At 63.6% G+C, this 19,272-nt stretch overlaps 3 protein-coding genes across 9 annotated transcripts; 1 reads left to right on the forward strand and 2 right to left on the reverse strand.

Annotated features, from left to right (window-relative positions):
• Nucleotides 1–240: 240 nt before the first annotated feature.
• On the reverse strand, nt 241–4,061 carry CHRNE (cholinergic receptor nicotinic epsilon subunit). 4 transcript variants are annotated; one of them, XM_090055677.1, is made up of 13 exons: nt 3,636–4,061; nt 3,339–3,414; nt 3,186–3,230; nt 2,818–2,927; nt 2,538–2,693; nt 2,316–2,419; nt 1,841–2,020; nt 1,469–1,583; nt 1,252–1,363; nt 1,011–1,170; nt 747–871; nt 528–673; nt 241–398 (listed from the first exon to the last, which is right to left on the reverse strand). In XM_090055677.1, the coding sequence occupies exons 1-12, from the start codon at nt 3,845–3,847 to the stop codon at nt 533–535; spliced, it is 1,536 nt and encodes a 511-aa protein (XP_089911803.1). In that variant the 5' UTR covers nt 3,848–4,061; the 3' UTR covers nt 241–398; nt 528–532. The 4 variants fall into 4 exon arrangements, with proteins under 4 accessions (XP_089911803.1, XP_089911802.1, XP_089911805.1 ...); XM_090055676.1 differs by having other exon boundaries at nt 2,818–2,957; XM_090055679.1 differs by having other exon boundaries at nt 3,339–3,469; nt 3,636–3,827.
• Nucleotides 4,062–4,195: 134 nt separating this feature from the next.
• Nucleotides 4,196–16,618, reverse strand: MINK1 (misshapen like kinase 1). Of its 4 annotated transcripts, none has more exons than XM_090055523.1 (33): nt 16,140–16,618; nt 15,312–15,377; nt 14,890–14,946; nt 14,649–14,774; nt 14,329–14,439; nt 13,944–14,034; nt 13,549–13,679; nt 13,171–13,225; nt 12,961–13,039; nt 12,692–12,867; nt 12,520–12,589; nt 11,962–12,181; nt 11,699–11,785; nt 11,175–11,261; nt 10,713–10,853; nt 10,442–10,597; nt 10,089–10,280; nt 9,874–9,962; nt 9,619–9,713; nt 9,140–9,237; nt 9,012–9,035; nt 8,694–8,833; nt 7,982–8,081; nt 7,760–7,885; nt 7,557–7,659; nt 7,046–7,195; nt 6,720–6,863; nt 6,482–6,616; nt 6,054–6,154; nt 5,825–5,974; nt 5,575–5,734; nt 4,989–5,128; nt 4,196–4,758 (listed from the first exon to the last, which is right to left on the reverse strand). In XM_090055523.1, exons 1-33 carry the CDS (start codon nt 16,194–16,196, stop codon nt 4,675–4,677), a joined length of 3,741 nt encoding a protein of 1,246 aa, XP_089911649.1. In that variant the 5' UTR covers nt 16,197–16,618; the 3' UTR covers nt 4,196–4,674. The 4 variants fall into 4 exon arrangements, with proteins under 4 accessions (XP_089911649.1, XP_089911648.1, XP_089911651.1 ...); XM_090055522.1 differs by having other exon boundaries at nt 11,699–11,788; XM_090055525.1 differs by lacking the exon at nt 11,175–11,261.
• A 262-nt stretch (nt 16,619–16,880) lies between these two features.
• C6H17orf114 (chromosome 6 C17orf114 homolog) lies at nt 16,881–18,099 on the forward strand. The gene is made up of 3 exons (XM_090055865.1): nt 16,881–16,967; nt 17,388–17,451; nt 17,565–18,099. Exons 1-3 carry the CDS (start codon nt 16,914–16,916, stop codon nt 17,717–17,719), a joined length of 273 nt encoding a protein of 90 aa, XP_089911991.1. The 5' UTR covers nt 16,881–16,913; the 3' UTR covers nt 17,720–18,099.
• Nucleotides 18,100–19,272: the final 1,173 nt, after the last annotated feature.

Raw genomic sequence — 19,272 nt, forward strand, 5'->3', positions numbered from 1 at the left:
TCTGTTGTACTCAACCACAGGTGTCACACCACAGACAGGGTCACATCTGAGACCCCCCCTATTATATACCTCCAGACTACCCATTATACCCACCTTCTGCTGCCCCACCGCAGAGCCAGCCACATCTCAGCCCCCCTCCATTACACCCAGCCACTGGCATTGCATCCCAGAGCCTCGGTTATACTCAGCCCCTCCCCCAGAGCCAGTCCCAACTTGCCCACACAAACCAGCCCTGCACTGTGGGGTGGAAGCAACTCCTTTAATTGACAAGCACAGCCAGGGGGTTCAGCTGGGCCCAGGATGCGGCCGTCTCTGGGTTGAGTGGAACAGGGCTCCTCACTGTGGCCAGGAACACCAGGGTCCAAGCAGAGGCTGGCCCCAGTCCCAGCCTCTATGGGCTGGGGGGAGAAGGATGCGGTCAGGATAGGGGCAGAGGGTGCATCAGAGCTGGGCCCTAGATGCAACTGGCTCTGGGCTGGTTGCCGTGACTCCCCAGGGATGCTGCATGCACCCGGGCACAACGCTACCTGGCCTAGGCGAAGGGATCGTCGGGGACCTGGTTGAGCTGCCCCACCAGGAAGACGCCAGTGGTGCCAGCGGCGAAGAGCAGCAGCGCGACCCAGAAGCAAAGCGTGTCCAGCGCCTTCCCCACCAGCACCCAGCGCCCCGCCTCCTGTGGCACAGGATGCCTGGGTTCTCTCCTGGCCCTGCTAGGGGGTGGCACAGGGAGCGGGGCTTGTACTCACATTGTCCGCATCATTCTGGGCCTGGACATTAGCCGCCACGAAGTTGCAGGCAGCGACACATTCGCGGATGGCTGGGGCTGCCTGGGCCAGGCTAATGCACAGCTCCTGCGCTGGATCCAGCCCCCCTGCAGGAAGGACAGTTGGGGACCCAAGTGTCTGGCTCTCTAGTCTCTGAGAACCCTGGTGACCAGGGCTCCCTGCTCCAGGTCCTACTCCCTTCCCAGGGAACCCAGATGTCTGGCGGGGGGGGGGGGCGTGTCTCACCAAGTGGGGGGCCCAGGTGCCAGTGCTGGAACAGGATCTCACTGCGGGGTGTGTTAAGTGCTGCTTCCTCGGCTGCCAGCAGGTAGCAGGGTGGTCCCGGCTCCTGCTGCCCCTTGGCTGCCTCCCCACCCAGCACTCGGGGCAACAACTCCAGCAGCACCTGGGGGCAGAGATTGGAGGTCATGGGGGGGGGGAATTGAGGGGCCTCAGGGGACCCAGGTGATTGGGGTGGGAGGCTCACAGGCAGGGGCCCAACCAGGCGGTGGGTGCTGGGTGTGCGCAGGGAGACATTGAGCACCGCGACGCAGCTCATCACCACCAGTGTTGTCACAACCATCACAAACATCAGGTACCTGCCAGCAGGACCTAAGAGTCTAGGGGGGGCTCTGCACAGGGCACCCAGGCCCCCAGCCCCCTCCCAGAAAACCCAGGTGTCCCGGGAGCAGGGGTTGTCTCACTGGCCCAGGAGTGGGATGCTGAGTGAGGTCTCCGGCACCTTCTGAGCGATGAGGAAGAGGAAGACAGTCTGTGCCAGCAGCACCGAAATGGAGAGCGTGCACTTCTGCCCCCCTGCTGCAGGAGCCAGATGGGGGGGGGGGTCAGGGGCCAGGGAGAGACCCCCTCTACCCCAGGGAACCCAGGCATTTGGGCCCCTAGGGCACATTCCTGAAGAAGGCTTAGAAACACCCTGACTCCAAAACAGCAAGGGGAGGGGGCACCAGCAAAACCCACATGCAAACAGGTCCCTGGTGCAAACCCCATATAAGCTCCTCCCTTGAGGCCCTGCGCAAAGCATGTGAGCCTCCGTGCAATGCCTTGTGTAAGCCCACCTTGTGCAGGCAGGAAGTAGACGAGAAGGCCGAGGGCCGAGAGCAGCACAACAGGGATGACAATGTTGATGATATAGAAGAGTGGCTTGCGCTGGATCACGAGAAGGAAGAGCACAGCCGGGGCCTCGCCCACCTGAACCCGGCGTGCTGGCCGGTGCTGGATGGCCCACTCCCCATTCTCTGCACCCAGGGTCAGGGGTCAGGGCCAGGCCCCCTGCAGACCCCTGCCGGTGCCCTAACCCACAACCTGCTGCCCGCCAACCCTGCCAGTGCCCCTTACTCCCATCCCACAGCCCCCAGGATCCAGCTCAGACCCAGCCCAGCGCTGGGTGCATGGGCCCTGTTCTACCCAGCTCTGCTATGCCCCAGGGGCAGCTGCATCCGAGATCCTGGATCTCAAGTCTGTCAACACCCCTCTACCCCAGAACCAGGGCCTCACCCACTCCCTCCAACCCCAGCCCAGTCCTCCCTCAACCTGTGAAGGCTGCAGGGTCGATCGTGATGCTCTCAGCCACAGCCCCTGTCACAGGGTCTGTGTAGAGCTGCAGGTCAACTTCGTGGCCCCCATATGTCCCTGACCTGAGGGCAAAGGGAAGCCATGAGAGTCGGCCCTAGTGTCCCACTCCCAAGGCAGCCACATCAGGGGGCCCTGTTCTATACGCCCCCCAGGGCCCACCCCAGAATCAGCCACACACACTTGAAGAGTAGGGAGCAGTTCTGCCAGTCAAAGGGGAAGTAGGTGACAGCCACCGGGCAGGAGCTGCGGTAGATGGCAGGAGGCAGCCAGTATACAGACCCACCCGGGTATATCAGCACATTGCAGTAGTAGGCAACCTCAAACCCACCGTCGATGCTGGGGGTGGGGAAAAAAGGGTGGGGGGAGCATCAGGACTGCTGGTGCCCCTCACTCATGACTCGCAGCCCCCAGGCCTGCTGGCACCCCTCACTCCCAACCCACAGCCTCCTCCAGGCCTCACTTGTTCTCCAGGACGATGTCCGGCAGCCAGACCAGCGTGGATGGGACCCTCAGAGACTCAATTCCCCCAAAGTCACTGCTGTTGTAATCCAGGCGGTAATCGACCCATTGCTGGGGCAGAGAAAGGGCTGGGTACAGGGGCTGCAGGTGAGGAGTGAGGGGCACCACTGGAGTATGGGGGGGACTGTGGATCAGGAGTGAGGGGCACCAGCAGGACTTGATGCCCAGACACCTGGGTCCTTTGAGAGTTCTGGAGAATGAGTGAGTTTGGCTGGGGAGGGGGCCTGGGGGGTCGCAGGGCCAGGCCAAGGTTCCTGGTCAGGCCCTGGGTTGGGGGGGTCTGGGGGGAAGAGATGGGACAGGATTTACAATCTCAATCCAGATGTTGGTCGTCAGTGTCTCCGTCTTCTCGTTCTGAAACAGCGGGGTGGGGAGAGGTCAGGGGCCCTGGGGGGCCTGCAGGTCAAGTGAGGGGCACTGGTGGGGCAGGGTGGCGGTCTTGGGGTGCCCCTCCCAACTCACCAGTGAGATGAGGTTGGTCAGTGTGAGCTGCAGCTCCACAGTCACTGTGTCCTGGGGTCTCCGGGTCGGGCGGGTGCTGGGGTCGTAGCCAGAGAACAGGGTCTCAAAGAGGCGACGCTCCTCGTTCCCGCCTGGGGGGCAGTGGGGTCAGAGCTCCCCACCCTGCCACTGCGCCTCACTCCCAACCCACAGCCCCCTCCCGGTCTTCCCGGTGGCCCTCTCTCCCAACCCACAGCCCCCCCCCACCCCCCCGGTCTTCCTGGTGCCCCTTACTCTTTACCTGCCGCCCCCCTTTACCTGCTCCCCCCAGGCAGAAGAGTGTGGCCCCCAGCAGCAGCAGCCCCTGCCCTCCCATGGCCCCTTGTTAGGTCTCTGCCGCGGCCCCTGGGGGGATTTAAGGCTGCGGCTGGTTCCGGGGCGGGAGCGACATCGGATCTGCACCCCGTGCCGCCCCACACCTGTTCCTGGCACGTCCAGAAATAACACCACAGGGGGGCGAACCCAGACATCCGGGTTCCCAGCACCCCTGCTGGCTCTAGGGTGGGAGGCAGCTGACTATAACAGGCTTCAATTGCTCCCTGCTAGGTGGGCCTCAGTGCTGCCCCCCAGGATCAGGTCTCCCCCCCACCCCCAGAATCACCCCCCAGGGAAATCAGAGGCAAGAACTCCTCAATTTTGGGTCTTTTATATTTTTTATTAACAGATGAAATCTCAAGGCCACAACAAGGGGGTGGGGGGGCATCCAGACCCTCCCCACCCCCCCAGCCCCAGGGCCAGCCCAGCCCCCCCTAGTGTTAACCCTTGCAGTGCAGCAGCCATCAGACCCCCCCAGAAGGGGGTGGGGCCTCTGCTAGCCCCACCCCCTCCAGGCTGGCCCCAACCCCCACACCAAGCAGGGGACCCCCCCTATAGCGGGGGGGCATTAAAGTGCTTCATTAAGGAATTAACAAAATAGGATTAATTAGAGCAAAATATACAGACTTGGGGGGAGGGGGGCTAGCCCCAACATTCACCCCAGGCTGGACTGGGGAAGTAATTAATGGCTCTGGGGGTAATTAAGCAAAGCAGAGACAATGCCAGGGTCCCCCCTGCCCCCCCCCCAGCTGGGGGGCATTAGCCACGCAGGGACCCCAAAATGCAGCTGATTCTCGGGGGCAGCAATCAAGTAGAATGCCCCCTGGGGGCGGGGCTATAAAAGGGGGGATGTCCCCCAGCTGTCAGTCACACCAGTTGCCTTAGAAACACCCTTCCCCGTTCAAAGCAGCAGCAGGAAAGGCCTCTGGTCCAGGGAGGTGGAGTCTGGCAGCAAAGCCCTGCCCCTTCCAAGGCCAGGACCTCACCAGTTCATGATACAGTTCCTGTTGAGGGTCATGAAGTAAACCTGGCTGCTGCCGCCTGAGCGCACTGAGGCAAAGAATACCTGGGGGCAAGGGGTCAGAAGTCAGGGGGTGAGGGGCACAGGGTTCCCCGATGCAGCTGGCTCTGGGGTGGGTGTGGTTGAAATTGCATAGAACAGGCCTAGATGCTGGCAACTCCAGGGAGGCTCACGTCTGGGTGTAAGAGCCTGGACACACCCAGCTCTGGAGAAGGTCACGTCTGGGTGTAACAGGGCCCAGATGCAGCTGGCCCTGGGGTGAACAGGGGTCATACCTTATCATTGCGCTCACAGAGGAACTTGAGGCGCTGTGCCCGCTTGTGCATGAAGACACCGTCCAGGCGTCCCGTGTCAACTGCGCGGATCTCAATGGCCTTCTCCCCCCAGCCCATGATCTGGTTGGAGCAGATGTACGCTGTGGGGTGGGGGGGAAGGGGATCAGCCTGGAGAACCAGGTGTCCAGGCTCCCAGCAGCCCCTGGGCCAGCCCCAGCTAGCAACATAGAAGGGACCCAGGTACCCAGGAGGGTTGTCTGTGCCCTACTACAGCCCCCTGGACTCGTGCCAGACCTAGGAGGAAACCCAGGCATCCAGGCTACCAGCATCAACCAAGCCCCCCCGCCCCATCCTTAAACCCCAGCCAGGCATCTGGGGAAATGACTAACTCCATCCCTACTGCAGCCCATCAGATCAGAGAGACCATCGAGTGACCCAGGCATCTGGGGAAGAAATTGGACCCAGGCATCCAGGGAGGGGACGCTGTTCAGGAGGGAAGAACCCAGGCATCTACGAGGGGAAGAACCTGTCCAAAAAAAGGACCTGGGTGTCTGTGGGGGGGAAGGACCCAGGTGTCGGCACTCACCAACGGAGCTGGGTGTCTCCCCCCACTGCAGCACGACATCCTTAGTGATGCGCCCATGGGTGCTGACGTAGACGCCCTCATCCTCATAGCACAGCAGCATCTCTAGGCCACCGGCATCAGGCAGGAACACGATAGCATGTGGTGTCACCGGGCCCGGGATCTGGGGGGCACATGGGAGACAGGGGCCGTCACAGGGGTCAGGGGTCCTGGGGGAGTATGGAGGGGAGGATGGGGCAGGCTGCACACTCACGTGCACGGGCACATAGATGTCATATGTGTTGCCCGAGTCCACGTCAATGGCGTGGAAGCCGGTGCTGGAACCGTAGACCACCTTGAGGCGCTGCCCCTCCTCCACCGTCAGCTCCACCAGCAGCGGGCGGTGCGGCAGGTCTGCAAACGACTGCAGGAGGCAGGGTGGGTCAGAGGACCCAAGCACCCCAGCCCCGTCCCCTCCAAGAGGACCCAGGCATCTGGAGTACCTTGAAGGCCATGAACTTGTGGTAGGGCCGCGGAGCCCAGGCATAGACCTCCACCGAGCTCTTCAGCGCAATCACCAGGAACTTGATGCGCTCATACTTCACTGCAGTCCCGCACACACACATGTGGACACACCCAGGGCACAAGGACACGTGTGACCATGAGACCCTTGGTCCAGGGCTTTGGGCCCACCCCCAGCAAGGAGAACTCCAGCTCCTTCCAGTGCCCTGGGAGCCTGCCCTGCCCCCCACCCCAACACCCCCTGATGATCCCCTGGCCCCTCCTGGTGACCTCTGAACCCCTAATTGACCCCAGACCCCTGCAATGACCCCGAGTCTCCCCAACCTTCCCCCACCCAAGCAGTAATGGGTGCAGCCCTCAAGGTCACTAACAGGGGCTCAGCCCTGGCCCCTGGTGCCCCCCAGCTCACCCAGGCGGTAGTGGGTACAGCCCTCAAGGTCACCAACAGGGGCCCAGCCCTGTTTCTTCTCCACCTCTGGGTCATTGCGCAGCACCTTGTTGCGCAGCCAGGACAGGTAGTACACGCGTAGCTTGTTGCGCTTCCCTGCAGGGGGAGGGCAGTTGAGGGAGGGCAGGGGGGATCTCACCCGAGATGGTGATGAGTAGGTTGGGGGTAGTGAGGTCACAGGAGGGGGTGGGGGTCTCACCAGAGATGGTGGTGAGCAGGTTGAGGCCCTCAAGCACATCAATCTGCTGGAAGCGGCGCCGACTGACCAGACCATAGACACGCCCACGCCCACTGCGGTCCAGCAGCAGCAGCCCTTGCTCCGTGCCCACCAGCAGGTTCACACCTGCGGATCCCTCAGGGGAACATTGCCATCGGGGGGGGGGCTCAGGGGCCAGGAGCCCCCCATGCAGCCCCCCATATCCTGCCAGAACCCTGATGCTCCTCCCCTCCCCACCCCTGCCCTCACAGTCCCCCAGACACACCCAAAGACTCCCCGCCCCCCCATGACCCCAGCCCCCTGCTGACCCCAGAGGGCGGCGCAGAGGATCTCGGAGCCGAAGCGCTTCTTGTACTTGCGGATCTCAGGCGCATCACTGGGGGGCCGCGGGGGGGCTGGGTTCACATTCACCACCGAGCCCTTGCGGCTCTCAACCCCTGGCCATGCCCGGCCCGGCCCTTGTGGGGGCAGAGTTCGAAGGTCAGGCACCCCCACACCCCTCCCATGCAGCTGTGCTGGGGTCAAGGGTGAATCCAAGCCCACCCCCCTCCCCAAAGTAAGGGGTCAGGAGTCAAAGTCACCCCAGCAACGGCTGTGCTTGGTTAGGACCCTGTTCCCTTGACCCCCCACAGCCATGGCAGAGACCAAAGATCAGGGGTCATAGATCAAGGCAATACCCAGCCCCACCTTGTCCTGAGGTCAGAGGTCATTAACCCTATCATTCCCAGCCCCCCAGCCAAGTCAACAGTCATGACTCACGCCCCACCCCCCAGGCCCACCAAGGGTCCCAGACACTGCCTTTCAGCCCCCCAGACTCACCAATAAGGGGTAGAGAGTCCCCCCCAGCCTGGTAGAGCCCCGGGTCCACGAAGGTGGTGAATGAGGCCTTCCCAGGGGCCTTCACCAGTCCACGTGACTGGTACTGGTGGGGGGGAAATATGGGGAGGGTGAGACACCCCGATCCCCCCAAAATCCAAGGACCGCCAAATCCAGCCCCCTCCACCCCACCCACAGGAACTCACATCAGGGCCAGAGTCACCAGGGGAGTCAGTGCGGGGGGGCCCCTCACTGGGCTGCACCACATCGGGCAGTGGGGGAAAGCCATTGGCGTCGGGGGCCCGGCGGGCACCACGCTCCGCTTCTGGGCTCTGGAGGGAGTGAGGCAGGTGTTATACCCAGCTATGCCTCCCTCACCCGAGCAGGGTGCATCCAGGACCCTGTCCAACCCCCCAGTGCCCCCTCACCCGGGGCTGGGGCAGGGTCCCTTCACCCCCAAAATGCCCATGGGGGCCGGGTGCCTCGTCATGGACCACCATGGTGCTCACGCTGTCTGTGTCCCCGTCCCTGGGAGCAGAGGGCAAAAATCACATCCAGCCCCCGACCCTCAGCTCCAGTCTTTGGGCGGGGGTTAGAGGTTGTGGGAAGGTTTAGGGGGCACCCCATGATGCGGACCCCCTGGCAACCCCAGGCCAAAAGGGGAAGGGGCTGTAGGGTACTGGGGGAGCTGTGGGGGCTGGGAGGTCCAGGGGGGTGCCTACCAGCTGGAAAGGGTTACATGACCTTGGGGGGGGTTTGGGGAGCCCCTTCCAGCTAGGCAACTGGGAGGGGGTACCTTACAGCTATGGAATTGTGAGGCGGGTCTTCGGGGGTGTTTGTTCCAGCTAGATAGGGTGGGAGGTTCTAGGGGGAGTCTAAAGGAGACTTTACATGCTAGGAGGATTGGGGGGTTCCCTTCCAGCTAGGTGAGGTGGGTGGGAGGGGGACCTGGGAGGTTTCTAAGGGGGGACTCTGGCTGCTGAGGGGTTGTGGGAGGGAGTGGGTCACTTCCAACAATGTGAGGTGGGTTGAGGGGTGGACTGTGGGGTTTCTAGAAGGGACACAGTCTGCTGCGGGACCTGGGGATCTTGGGTGTCCCTTCCAGCTAGGTGGTACAGGAGAGTCCGGGGGGCAGGGTACCTGGCAGGGGGTGCAGGGGGGCTGTCGTCATCACTCTCATCGCTGGAACCGGGCTCATCACTGGAGGACGAATAATCTGTTGCCTTCTGAGGGGGCCGTGGTGCCTCCTCTGGGCGCTCCCGCAGCACTGCCACTGCCGCCTGGGGGGCCCAGGTGGAGTGGAGGGGGGTGGTTAGCACCCAGGCAAACACCCGAGTCCTCCCCAGCTCCGGAGACTGCAGGATAAAAACCAAAGAGGCCCGGATGCCGGGGCCCTCCCCCCCCCGTGTCCTCCCCACAACTTGAGCACTCATGTGTAGTGGGGCCCCGTGCACTGACCTCACCAATGGCTCGTTTGTAGCTCTGGGTGGCACCAGGGGGAGAGAAAGGACAGGGTTAGAGGTGGCACCAACAACCCTCCCCCAACCCGGATGCCAGGGTTCTCTGCCCACCACCCCTGTACTCACAGCAGGCCGGCCAGGGCGGGAGCGCGGGTCCTCAGCTTTCGGGGGGGTTCCAGGTACCAGGACAGGGGAGCCAGGGGGCCGCGGTGGGGCTGGGGGGCCTGGGGGTGTTAGCAAGAGCCCAGTCCCCTCTCAAGCTCCCTGTGACTCCCACAACCCCATATGACCCATTACCCCCATTAAACCTATAGGAACCCGTGTGACCCTCATCCCTGTACACCCCTGTCACCCCCAGCCCAACACTCCCACAAGCCCTGTGACATCAATCCCTCAAAACCCACCCAAACCCCAGTGACCTCTCCCAAACTCACAGCACATGACCTATGACCCCCCACAGCCCTGGTAACCCCCCCAGCTCCTTCCATGACCCCATGAATCCCCTCAGCTCCCCTGAAACCCACCAGCCCCATTATCTATATAACCCACAACCTCCATAACTCCTAAGCTGATTGTCTATGACCCCTGAAAGTCCCCAGCCTCACCTCTGCCGCGGCTGCGCTCCAGGGACCCAGCCTGGGGCAGGTGCCCATCATCTGTCCACTCCCACCCAGGGTCACTGTGGCGCAGGTCGGGGTTGCTGCAGGGCATGATGGGAAAGTGGAGGTCAGGGCTGCCCTGGGGACAGTTCTACCCAGCCTGGCCCTCCCTAGAGCTGGCTGCAGCTAGAACTGGGTGAGGAGCTCAGAGACCCCAGCGGGAAAGGGGACCCAGGCATCCAGGAGGTAGGGGGGTAATACCTGGCGCGGATGGCGTGGGTGGGGCGGGCACTGGCCCCAGCGCTGCCAGCATTGAGGGCGGTGGCGATGGATGACGTGCGTTGTGGTACCTGTGGAGGGGTGGGGAGATCTCACCTTGGAGAGAACCCAGGCACCCAGGCTCCCACCCCTCCTGCTCTCACCCCCAGCCCCCTCCCCTCCCCTCCCGGAGAGCCCAGGTGTCTGGGCAGGCCTACCTTGGGTGGGGTGTCCGGGGGAGCAGTGGGGTCCGAGCTCTGGCGGGCCAGGGGGGCACGGGGTGGGGCCGGGGCAGGGGGGGCAGCAGGGAAGCCCCCCCCTCCCACCCGGGCTGGTGGCTCCTGGAGGGATTGGGACCGCGGCACCGGTGCCCCGTATGGCTTCAGTGGTACGCGGTGGGCCACATGGCTCTGGGCAGAGCAAGGGGAGGGGGAGTCAGAGGAGTGGCTAGGAAGACAGGAGCTCACTCCCCTCCAGGCCCTGCTGCCCCCCACCCCAAGAAAGAACCCAGGAGTCCAGGCACCCCAAACCCTACCCCAAAGAACCCATGTGCCTGCCCCCACCCCCATACCTTGTGCTGCCCTTCCTGGGGCTCAACTGGACGCTGCATGGGGGGGGTCTGGGCAGCGGAGGTGAGGCCAAGGGGAAGAGGGGCCTCAGGCACAGACCCCACCCCTGACGGCACCACAGGAGAGCTCTGCTTGCTCAGCCGTGCCCGCTCATCCCCCTGCGGGAGGGAGGGAGGTGTTGCAGGGACCCAGGCATTTGGGCAGTGCAGCCCCACCCCTGGAGAACCTAGGCATCCAGGTCCCCTACCCCCCCCCGGGAGAACCCCATCACACCTGGCCGGGGCGGGCCGAAGCAGGTGGTGCCCCCTGCTGGTGCTGGCGCTGCAGGGCACTAAGGAAGGCGTGCTCCTGCTGAAGCTGGCGCTGGAGCCGCTCTGCCTGGCGCTGCTCCTCCACCTGCTTCCGCTTATACTCCTGGAGGGTGGGGGATGGGGGGTCAGGGAGCCAGTCATCTGGACCCACATGCCTCCAGGTGCCCCTAAAGAGAACCCCGGAGTCCAGGCCCACGTATTACCCCCAGGTGACCGTGGTGTCCAGGCCCCACAGTCCCCCAAAAGGGAAGCCAGACATCCTGGCTCCCAGCCCCCACAGAGAACCCAGGCATCCAGGCCTGTCCACACCCAAGGAACCCAGGTGTCCGGGTCCCTATACCCTACAAAAGGAACGCAAGTGTCCAGCCAGCACAACCCCCAGGCTGCTCAAGCAGGGTGGTGGGGCCAGGCCAAGGGGTGTTACCAGCAGCAGGGCCTGCTCCTGCAGCAGCTGTTGCTGGAGGACTTCAAGCTGGCGCTGCTCCTCCTCTAGCCGGTGCCGAATGAACTCCTGGGGGAGGGGTGGCGGGGGGCATGGAGTGGGGGACAGACACAGGCAGACAGATGCGAGTAGAAGAGGACAGGTCGCAGCATCCAGCCAGAGAGGAAGGAGGAGAGAACCCAGGCATCCGGGCCCAGCCCCGCAGACCCTCCCAGCATCAACAGAACCCACGCGTCTGGGCCCAGCCAAGCAACCCTTCCCAAACAAGCAGCAGCAGAGAACCCAGGCATCCTGGCCCAGGTCAGACAGGCAGAAGAAATAGGGTAGCCCAGAGTTTAGGGGAAGAGTCTGGGGGCAGCCCTGGCTGGGGGGTCCTGGAGGGGGTCACAGTCCCTGGGTGGTGTCACTGGGGGCTGAGAAGGTCCAAAGTGTTGTTGGGGGGGGGGGTGTCTTGGTGATCTCATGGGGGCCTAGAGAGGATCTGGGGGGCCCAGATAGGTCTGTACCTGTTGGCGGTCAGCCTGGCGCCGCTCCCCCTCCCGGCGCCGCGCCTCCTTCTCCTGCAGCTTCCGCTGCTCCCGCTCCCGGCGCTGCTGCTGCAGGAGAGGAGGGGAAGAGGCACTTTGAGAACCCAGAGGTCTAGGACTCCCTCCACCCCCAGAGAACCCAAGCATCTGGGCCCCAGAATCTTTACTGTCACCACCCAGAGAACCCAGGCATGCAGCTCCTACCCCCCAGCAGAGACCCCCAGCATCAGGGCCCCACCCACCTCCTCAAGGCGCCGGCGTTCCTCACGCTGCTGGCCCAGGCGTCGCTGCCGCTCCAGCAGGAGACGCTGCACATGGGCCTCAGGGTCATGGGCAGGACCTGGTGGGGGTGGGGCCACGGGAGCGGGACCAGGCCCAGGCCCAGCACCCCCCTTGTGGTCTTGCTGCAAGCGTAGAAACTCACGGCGCAGCGTCGACTCCCCAGGGACATTCATCAGCGAGCTGGGGGTGGAGCCAGAGCTGGTGGCAGGGCTGGTGGGGGCACACCCCCTGAGAAAGCCCTACCCCCTCAGCCACACCCACATTAACCCACCTTCCTGCAGGGTCCCACCCCCTTGATATAAGCCTCATAGGCTCCGCCTCCTGAGCCCTACCTGGGCCATTCAGGCTCTACTCATAGCCCAGACTCCAGGCCCCACTTACTACACAAGCTACACCTATGCCTGTGGAGGCTCCACCCCTACCCAAACTCCAACCCCACATGCAGCCACTGTTAGCTCCACCCACTAAGCCACACCTTGCTGGGCCCCACCTCCTTGAGGAGGCTCCGGCCCCCATACCTGGGCTCCCCTTCCTCGCCATGGCCGTCATCCTCCTCCTCACTGCCACTATACTCGTACTCCGTCTCATCTGCGCAGCAGGTGGGGTGGTCATCGTGTTGTGGCCCTCACACTCCCAACTTGCAATCCCCCACCTCCCCAATACCCTCACCTTTGACCCACAGCCCCTCACCCTTCTCCCCGCGGCGCCGTCGGGCACGGTCCAGGTGGTCCCGCAGCTGGATGCGGACCTGGCGCTCAGGGGGCTGATCCCGGATGAATGGCGCCTGGAGCAGCTGTTCAGTGCCTGGGCGGCTCGTGTAGGCCTTGGTCAGGCAGGTCTCCACAAAGTCCAGGAACTTCTTCGACCTGGACGGGGGCAGTGGATCAGGGGTGAGGGGCATGGGCTGCAGGTTGGGAGGGGCACCTGCAGAGTTGGAGGAGGGGGAACCCCCCCCTTACCACTTCTTGGACTTGAGGCGCGGCGGGGGGTTCCGTGGGATGAGGAACAGGGCACGCATGGGGTGCATATCACACAGTGCTGCAGAGGGGCGGGGAAGGGGCATTAGCCATGCAGACCCAGGCATCTGTGCTCCCAGGCCCCACCCTGCTCTCACCCCCAGTCCATTCCCCTCCCAGAGAACCCGGGGGGCCAGGGCTCCCCATACTCACGGGGGGCTCCCTCGGCCATCTCGATGGCAGTGATGCCCAGGGACCAGATGTCACTCTGTTGGGAGGAAAGACATGGGGAAGGGTCAGGATTGGGCCCTGGCCAGGGGGAACCCAGGCATCTGACATCCTCCCCCACCCCACAAGGCTGCCTAGGTTGAATGGCCCTGGGTTCTAAGGCGTCTGATGGCTCAATGAACCGGGGCAGGAGGGACTCAGTACTTGAGCACCCCTCAAACAGGGTCAAGGTGGAACACAAGTATCTAGGGCTGGATCCCAGCCTCCAGGGTGGGATGGGAGAGTCCTGGAGGAATCTAGGCATCTGGGGGCCCCAGGGAAAGGTGGAGGGACCTGGGGAAACCCAGGCATCCAGGAACGCACCCGGCAGTCGTAGGTGGCGTGGGGGTCGTCGTCGCAGGCGATGACCTCGGGCGCCATCCAGTACGGTGTGCCAATGAAGGTATTACGCCGGCCCACTGTGCGATCCAACTGTGCACTGACCCCAAAGTCAACTGGGGGGAGGCGGGACCAGCAGTCAGGTCCCACCCCAGCCCTGTGCCCGCCTCTGGCCCTTCCCCCCGCAGAGAAGCCCTCATCTGAGCCAAGAAAGGGACCCAGGTACCCAGGGCTCAAGACAGAAGAAGATGCAGGCATCTGGGAGAGAAGGGAGCCAGATGTTTGTGGGGTGGGTCAGGGGAGGAGCCAGGCATCTGGGGGCCAGGACAGGACAGGACCCAGGTGCCTGGGGGAAGGGGACCCTGGCATCTGGGCCGTACCCAGTTTGACCTCGGCGTTTTCGGTGAGCAGCACATTCTGCCCCTTGATATCACGATGTATCACCTTGTGCGCGTGCAGGTGGGCCAAGCCCTATGGGAGTGTGGGGGGAGGGGAGTCAGCCAGGGACCCAGTTGTCCAGAAATCCCTTGTCCCCTCCAGGAGCCCAGTAGGACCCAAAGAAACCAGGTGTCTGGGCACCAAGACCCCCTTCCCCCTCCCAAAGCAAAGACAGTCCCAGGCATCCAGACTTTGCTGTGATCCCTGCCACCCCCAGCCTCTCCTGGGGAAGTCAGGCATCCGGGCTCCCAGCCACACCCCCTGCCCAGTGGAACCCAGGCATACAGCCCCCAGGGGAACCCTGGCATCTGGGGGGGCCCCACACACCCGCAGAATCTCGCGGCAGACATAGGCGATGACATCCTCGCGCAGCACGTGGCCCTTGGAGCCCTTTACCAGGTCGGTCACAGACCCAGCACCACAGAACTCCATCACCAGCTGGAGGGGGCATGGGGGGGGGGTCACAGACTGGGGGGATTCCCTGAGTCTCCCCTCAACCCCCCCCAGCTGTGGGGAGTCCAAGCTCCTCTTTGGCCCCCTCTCTCCCCCCAAACGCCCCAGGAGACCCCTGAGCCCACTGAGGGGCTCAGAGCTACCCCCGTTCCCCCCAGGCTCAATCTGAACAGCCCCTTAGGACTCGCCCTCACCCAGAGCTGGTCGTCGTGCCCAGGGGGGCTCTTCTTGACAAAGGCGCCATAGTAAGTGGCAATGTTGCGGTGGTGCGAGTACTTCTTCAGCATGTTGATCTCCTGCTTGATCTCCTCCTCCTCATCCTGGAAGGCCAGGGGGTCAGCTCCCAACCCACAGCCCTGTCCATCCAACCCACAGCCCTGTCCATCCAGCCCTGCCAGTGCCCCTCCCTCCTGATCTGCAACCCCCTTTTCGTACCTCAGTAACATCCATGACCTTGATGGCTGCCAGCTGCCCCGTCTTGACATGGCGGCCCTAGGGGGTGAGGGCATCAGATGGGGGAAGGCAGTGGGTCACCTGACCCCACTCCCCTCTCAGGAACCCCAGCTCCATGGCTCTCCCACACCATTGGCTCTCAGTGGGGAGCCCAGGCATTGGGTGCACAGCCCCTCCTCACCAGGCTCCTGTATCCTCCCAGAGAACCTAGGCTCCCATCCCCTCTTGCCCTGCTCCCAAAGCCTGCAGCATACACCGTGGGAGCCCCAAGTGACAAGGACCATGAGGGGCAGCTAAAGTCATGAGGGGCCTGAAGAGACCAAAGGGACTCAGGCATCTGGGTCTGCAAGGGTCAGGGGGGCGAGGAAGGGGCCAAGGCACCCAAATTGGTGGGAAGGTCTCACCTTATAGACCTGCCCGTAGGTCCCGTTGCCGACGACTTCTACCAGCTCGAAAATCCCAGCAGGGTCCTGGGAAGGGGGGTGTCACAGGGTGGGGAAATCAGCAGGCTGCCCCCACCTCCTTCTAGGGCTAGGGCCTGCCTCAGGGTGGGGGAGGGGAGCTAGTAGAGCCCCCCCCACTCTCCTTGGCCTGGTTCGGCTCCAGAAGAAGATCCCGGGGGAGGATGGAATGGGATCATCGGGGCGGGGGAGGGGTACAGCTCCTGACACTAGGTGGTGGGGGAGGGGGCACCTGAGAAGCCCAGAAGTCCGCCCCCACCACACACACACACACACACACAGGCTGGGGCTGGTTTACGGCACAGCACAGCCGCATCCAGGAGCAATGCTGGATCCAGCTGGGAGCTGCATGGGGGCAGGGGTGTCGGGCATCGGGGTCCCTCACACCCCAGAGCAGCAATGGGTACAATGAAGGGACTGAGGGGGAGGCTGGGACAACCACCAGCTCCCCCGGGGTATTGCACTCCCTCCCTGCCCGTGACCTGACCTACGTGGATCCCCAACCCCTGACCTGACCCTTAACCCCAGCCCATAATAGTGGACACCCCTGACCCTTCATCCCCCTCCCCCTCCGCAGCCCCCGGGACTCCGCTAACCTCTGTCTTCCGCGCTGCAGACCCCATGTTCTGCCCCCAGCCCCCTTTGACCTCCCGTCCCCTCTCCTCAGCCGCCCTTGACCTTTAAACCCCGCCACCTCCCCAAATCCCGGACAAGCGTGGCTTCTGACGCCGCTCTGGCAACCCCCTGGCGACCTTTGACCCCTGCCCTTACCCGCAGGGCGGAAAGGTCGATGTCATCCAGGCTGCGGGCGGGTGTGGGGTCCGCCATGCTGGGGGCGGCGGCGGCACCGGGCACGGCCCCCGGCGGCCGCGGCTCCGCGCACCGACTGCCAGCACCAAACTGCGCATGCGCCGCCCGGGCGGCGGCACCATGCTGCGCCTGCGCCAAGACCGGCCCAGGCGCAGTGTGAAGGAATTATCAGAGGGCGCATGCGCAGTAATGGGTCTGATTACCTTGGTGCGCATGCCTAGCTGGCCCGGGAGCAAGTCCCTGTTGTGCGCATGCGTATAAAAGTGAGTGGGAGGACCTCACAAAACAGTGGGCAATGCGCATGCGCCCCTGTGGTGGGGAGGAAGCTGGACGGGCTGGACTGCGCCGGCGTCGGGCTACTCTACGTGCGTCTGAGACAGAGTGAGGGGCGTGGGGAGAGCAGAGGCTGGGCGAAAAGCGGCTGCGACTGCGTATGAGCACAGGTAGGGGGCGAGGGAAGTGTTTCCCGCCTTGTTTTCAACCCTTGGGGGTTGGGCTTGTCTCGGAGGACTACAACTGACAGATGAGGCGTGACCTTCTGGAGGATAGGCGTGGCCTGGTAATGGGCGTGGCTTGTTGGGATGTGGCCTTAAGGAGGAGTGGTATGCCCTCCCTCCCACCCCGCCAGTTCCCGTGGTAAGTGACCCCCACTTTGCGGTCCTCACTCCCGACCTGGGGGTGTGTCCAGGGGGCGTGTCCAAGAGGTGGGGCCATGTCTAATGCTGGGGCAGCCGGATGGGGGCAGCCATGGGGGGTCACAGGGATCCCACCACCGGAGGAGCCCAGCAGGTGAGGGGGCTCCAGGGTACCTGGGTCTCCTGCTTGGGGGGCCTGGGGGACAGATGCCTGGGTCCCCTCGGCAGGACCCCCAGGTCCTTCCATGTTTGGGGGGGGGGGGGGGAAGATCCTTCACAGCTGCCCTGATCTGCAGGGTCCCTGGGTTTGCCCAACCTGGCAGGGCAGACACTTGCATCCCCCACCTCCTTTGCACCCAGACATCAGGGTTTCCTGCAGGGTGCTGGGGGCGGTCCCCAGCTGGGGCCACCTGGTCACAGGCAGCTCACAAAAACAAGTGCAGGGGGGTTACCGCCCCATCCTGCCTGGCGCCCAAACACAGCCCTATAATTACTGGCCCAGGCACCAGGCTGGCAAAACACAGGGTGGGCAGACAGCTCCACCCAGCCCCAGTAACACCCCCCTTCCTTCCAGGGTCAGATCCGGGCTCAGCTGCTGCGCTGCTTCCTCTGCCCCTGGAGCCGGAGCCGGAGCCCAGGTGAGGACCGCCCCCCCCCCCCAGCTCTAGCCAGTGACCCTCTGAGACAGGCAGGGGGTCCCCATGCTCTGCTGTGACATCCTATTGCTCTCTCTCCTCCCCACTCCCTCCAGGTACGATGGAGCCCCAGGACCACCCCAGTCCATCAGGGCCGGGGCCAGGGCCAGGGCTAGAGCCAGAACCAGGACCCCCCCGGGCTTACTTCACCGGCAAGGCACGCGTGTCCTTCCGCCACCAGCTGGATGCCCCCCTCGAGGTGGCTGGCTGACATGGGCAAATCTGCAACTCCCGCAGCACTGGAGCCCCCCACCCTGGTGTCAGATGAGGTGCAGGGCACTCCCAGCCCCTCAGCAATGACACCAAGCTGGGGGAGGGGCACAGATCCAGAGACCACTAGCCATGGGAGGACTGGAGCAGGGGAAGTGTCTTGGGGATGTGAGCAGGGCCCTGCACCCTGAGCAGAACAACCCCAGGACCAACTTGGACCAAGCAGGAAGGAGCCCAATCGCCTCCTGGGAGCCATGGGGGGGAGGACCAGGCAGAGGCCCCTCCCAGCCGTGCTGCTCTGGGATCTGATGACATGGATGTAAGGGGGTTGGGGTGCAATTCCTTCCTTCAAACACCTCAATAAACTCTGCGGTGATCAAACGGTGTCTAGTCTGCATTGCTAGGAGCTGTGGGTTGGGAGTGAGGGGTACCAGCAAGGCTGAAGGGGCAGGGGGCTGCTAGGCAGGAGTGAAGGGCAGTGGCTAGGCCAGGAGACTTCCCACTGCCCCTTTCCACAGCTGGGGAACCCAGGTGTCTAGGCTCCTAATACAGAGGGCATGGACATAGGTGCAGATAGTCCCAAGAGCAGTTTATTACAGCTCTGGGGGCTCATGGTCCAGAATGGGAGGGTCCTCAGGGGTGCGGGAGCCCCTGGCCCTCAACCCCGTGCTGCCTGATGGCTGCCTGGTGCATCTCACCACCACTCTGGCCACCCTGCTCCAAGGCCAGTGGCAGCTGTGGAGAAGAGGGCTCAGCACCCAGATGCCTGGGTCCACTGCAGCCCCTGCCTCCCCAGACTCCTGCATTCTTCCTCCCCAAATGCCTCCCACCAGTCCTATCCTGCACACCCAGATCCTCAGCCCCCTCCCAGAGTCTCTCCCTACTCATGCACTGCCCTGGATACCCCCAGGTCCCCCACAACCTTCCTGCCCCAGGCTCCTGGGTCCCCCCCACCCCCCAACATCTTCCTGGCCACCTGGGTCTGCCCACAGGGCCCCTAAACCAGCTCTTGGATGCTGGAGTCCTAGTGGGGTGGGGTTTACCATTGCTGACATAGTGTAGGCACTAGCGTAGTTGGCATCAATTTTCCAGGAGACTGAAACTGGATACCAGAGCAGCATCCTGCCTCACACCAGGTACACCTAGGAGCAGAGGGGGGATGCATCACAGCTCCATGTGGCAGAGGCTGGGGGGTGTCCCAGGCAGCTGGTTCTGGGGTGGGTCTCAGGCTGGGCACAGCAGCTCTGGGAAGGGGAGGAGGGCTAGGATCTTACCTGCTCACCCTGGTATGGCTGGATCCCAGCAGGCCACAAAGTTGCTGGCATTGAACTCCAAAAAAGTAGTGATGAAGAGAAGGGCTGAGAGCACTAGAGGGACCCATTCAGCTTACTGCTGTGGGGAGGGGGCAGAGGTAGGTGCCCTGCTCCTGACCTGCAGCCCCTATTGGAGCTCCTCACTCCTGCCCCACAGCCCCCTGCCCCTTCCCATCCTGCACTGAGTGCAGGTTTGTGCTCCCAGGGGTCTCCACTAAAATTGCCCACTGACATCACTGCT

Source organism: Crocodylus siamensis, chromosome 6 (genome assembly GCF_052110815.1).
Source record: "Crocodylus siamensis isolate JL-2025a chromosome 6, ASM5211081v1, whole genome shotgun sequence".
Classification (NCBI taxonomy): Eukaryota; Metazoa; Chordata; order Crocodylia; family Crocodylidae; genus Crocodylus; species Crocodylus siamensis.

Bases quoted from the DNA above. Each gene is read 5' to 3' on its own strand.
- C6H17orf114 (XM_090055865.1), top strand. From the start codon at position 16,914: ATGGGGGCAGCCATGGGGGGTCACAGGGATCCCACCACCGGAGGAGCC. The intron at 16,968-17,387 runs GTGAGGGGGCTC...CCTTCCTTCCAG, and splicing joins CCACCGGAGGAGCCCAGCAG to GGTCAGATCCGGGCTCAGCT. The intron at 17,452-17,564 runs GTGAGGACCGCC...CACTCCCTCCAG, and splicing joins GAGCCGGAGCCGGAGCCCAG to GTACGATGGAGCCCCAGGAC.
- MINK1 (XM_090055522.1), bottom strand. From the start codon at position 16,196: ATGGCGGACCCCACACCCGCCCGCAGCCTGGATGACATCGACCTTTCC. The intron at 14,775-14,889 runs GTACGAAAAGGG...CTGGCCTTCCAG, and splicing joins AGGTCATGGATGTTACTGAG to GATGAGGAGGAGGAGATCAA. The intron at 12,590-12,691 runs GTGAGGGGCTGT...CCTGCTGCGCAG, and splicing joins ACGGCGCCGCGGGGAGAAGG to ATGAGACGGAGTACGAGTAT.
- CHRNE (XM_090055676.1), bottom strand. From the start codon at position 3,847: ATGTCTGGGTTCGCCCCCCTGTGGTGTTATTTCTGGACGTGCCAGGAA. The intron at 1,584-1,840 runs GTGGGCTTACAC...TGGCTCCTGCAG, and splicing joins CTACTTCCTGCCTGCACAAG to CAGGGGGGCAGAAGTGCACG. The intron at 1,364-1,468 runs GTGAGACAACCC...TCCTGCTGGCAG, and splicing joins AGCATCCCACTCCTGGGCCA to GTACCTGATGTTTGTGATGG.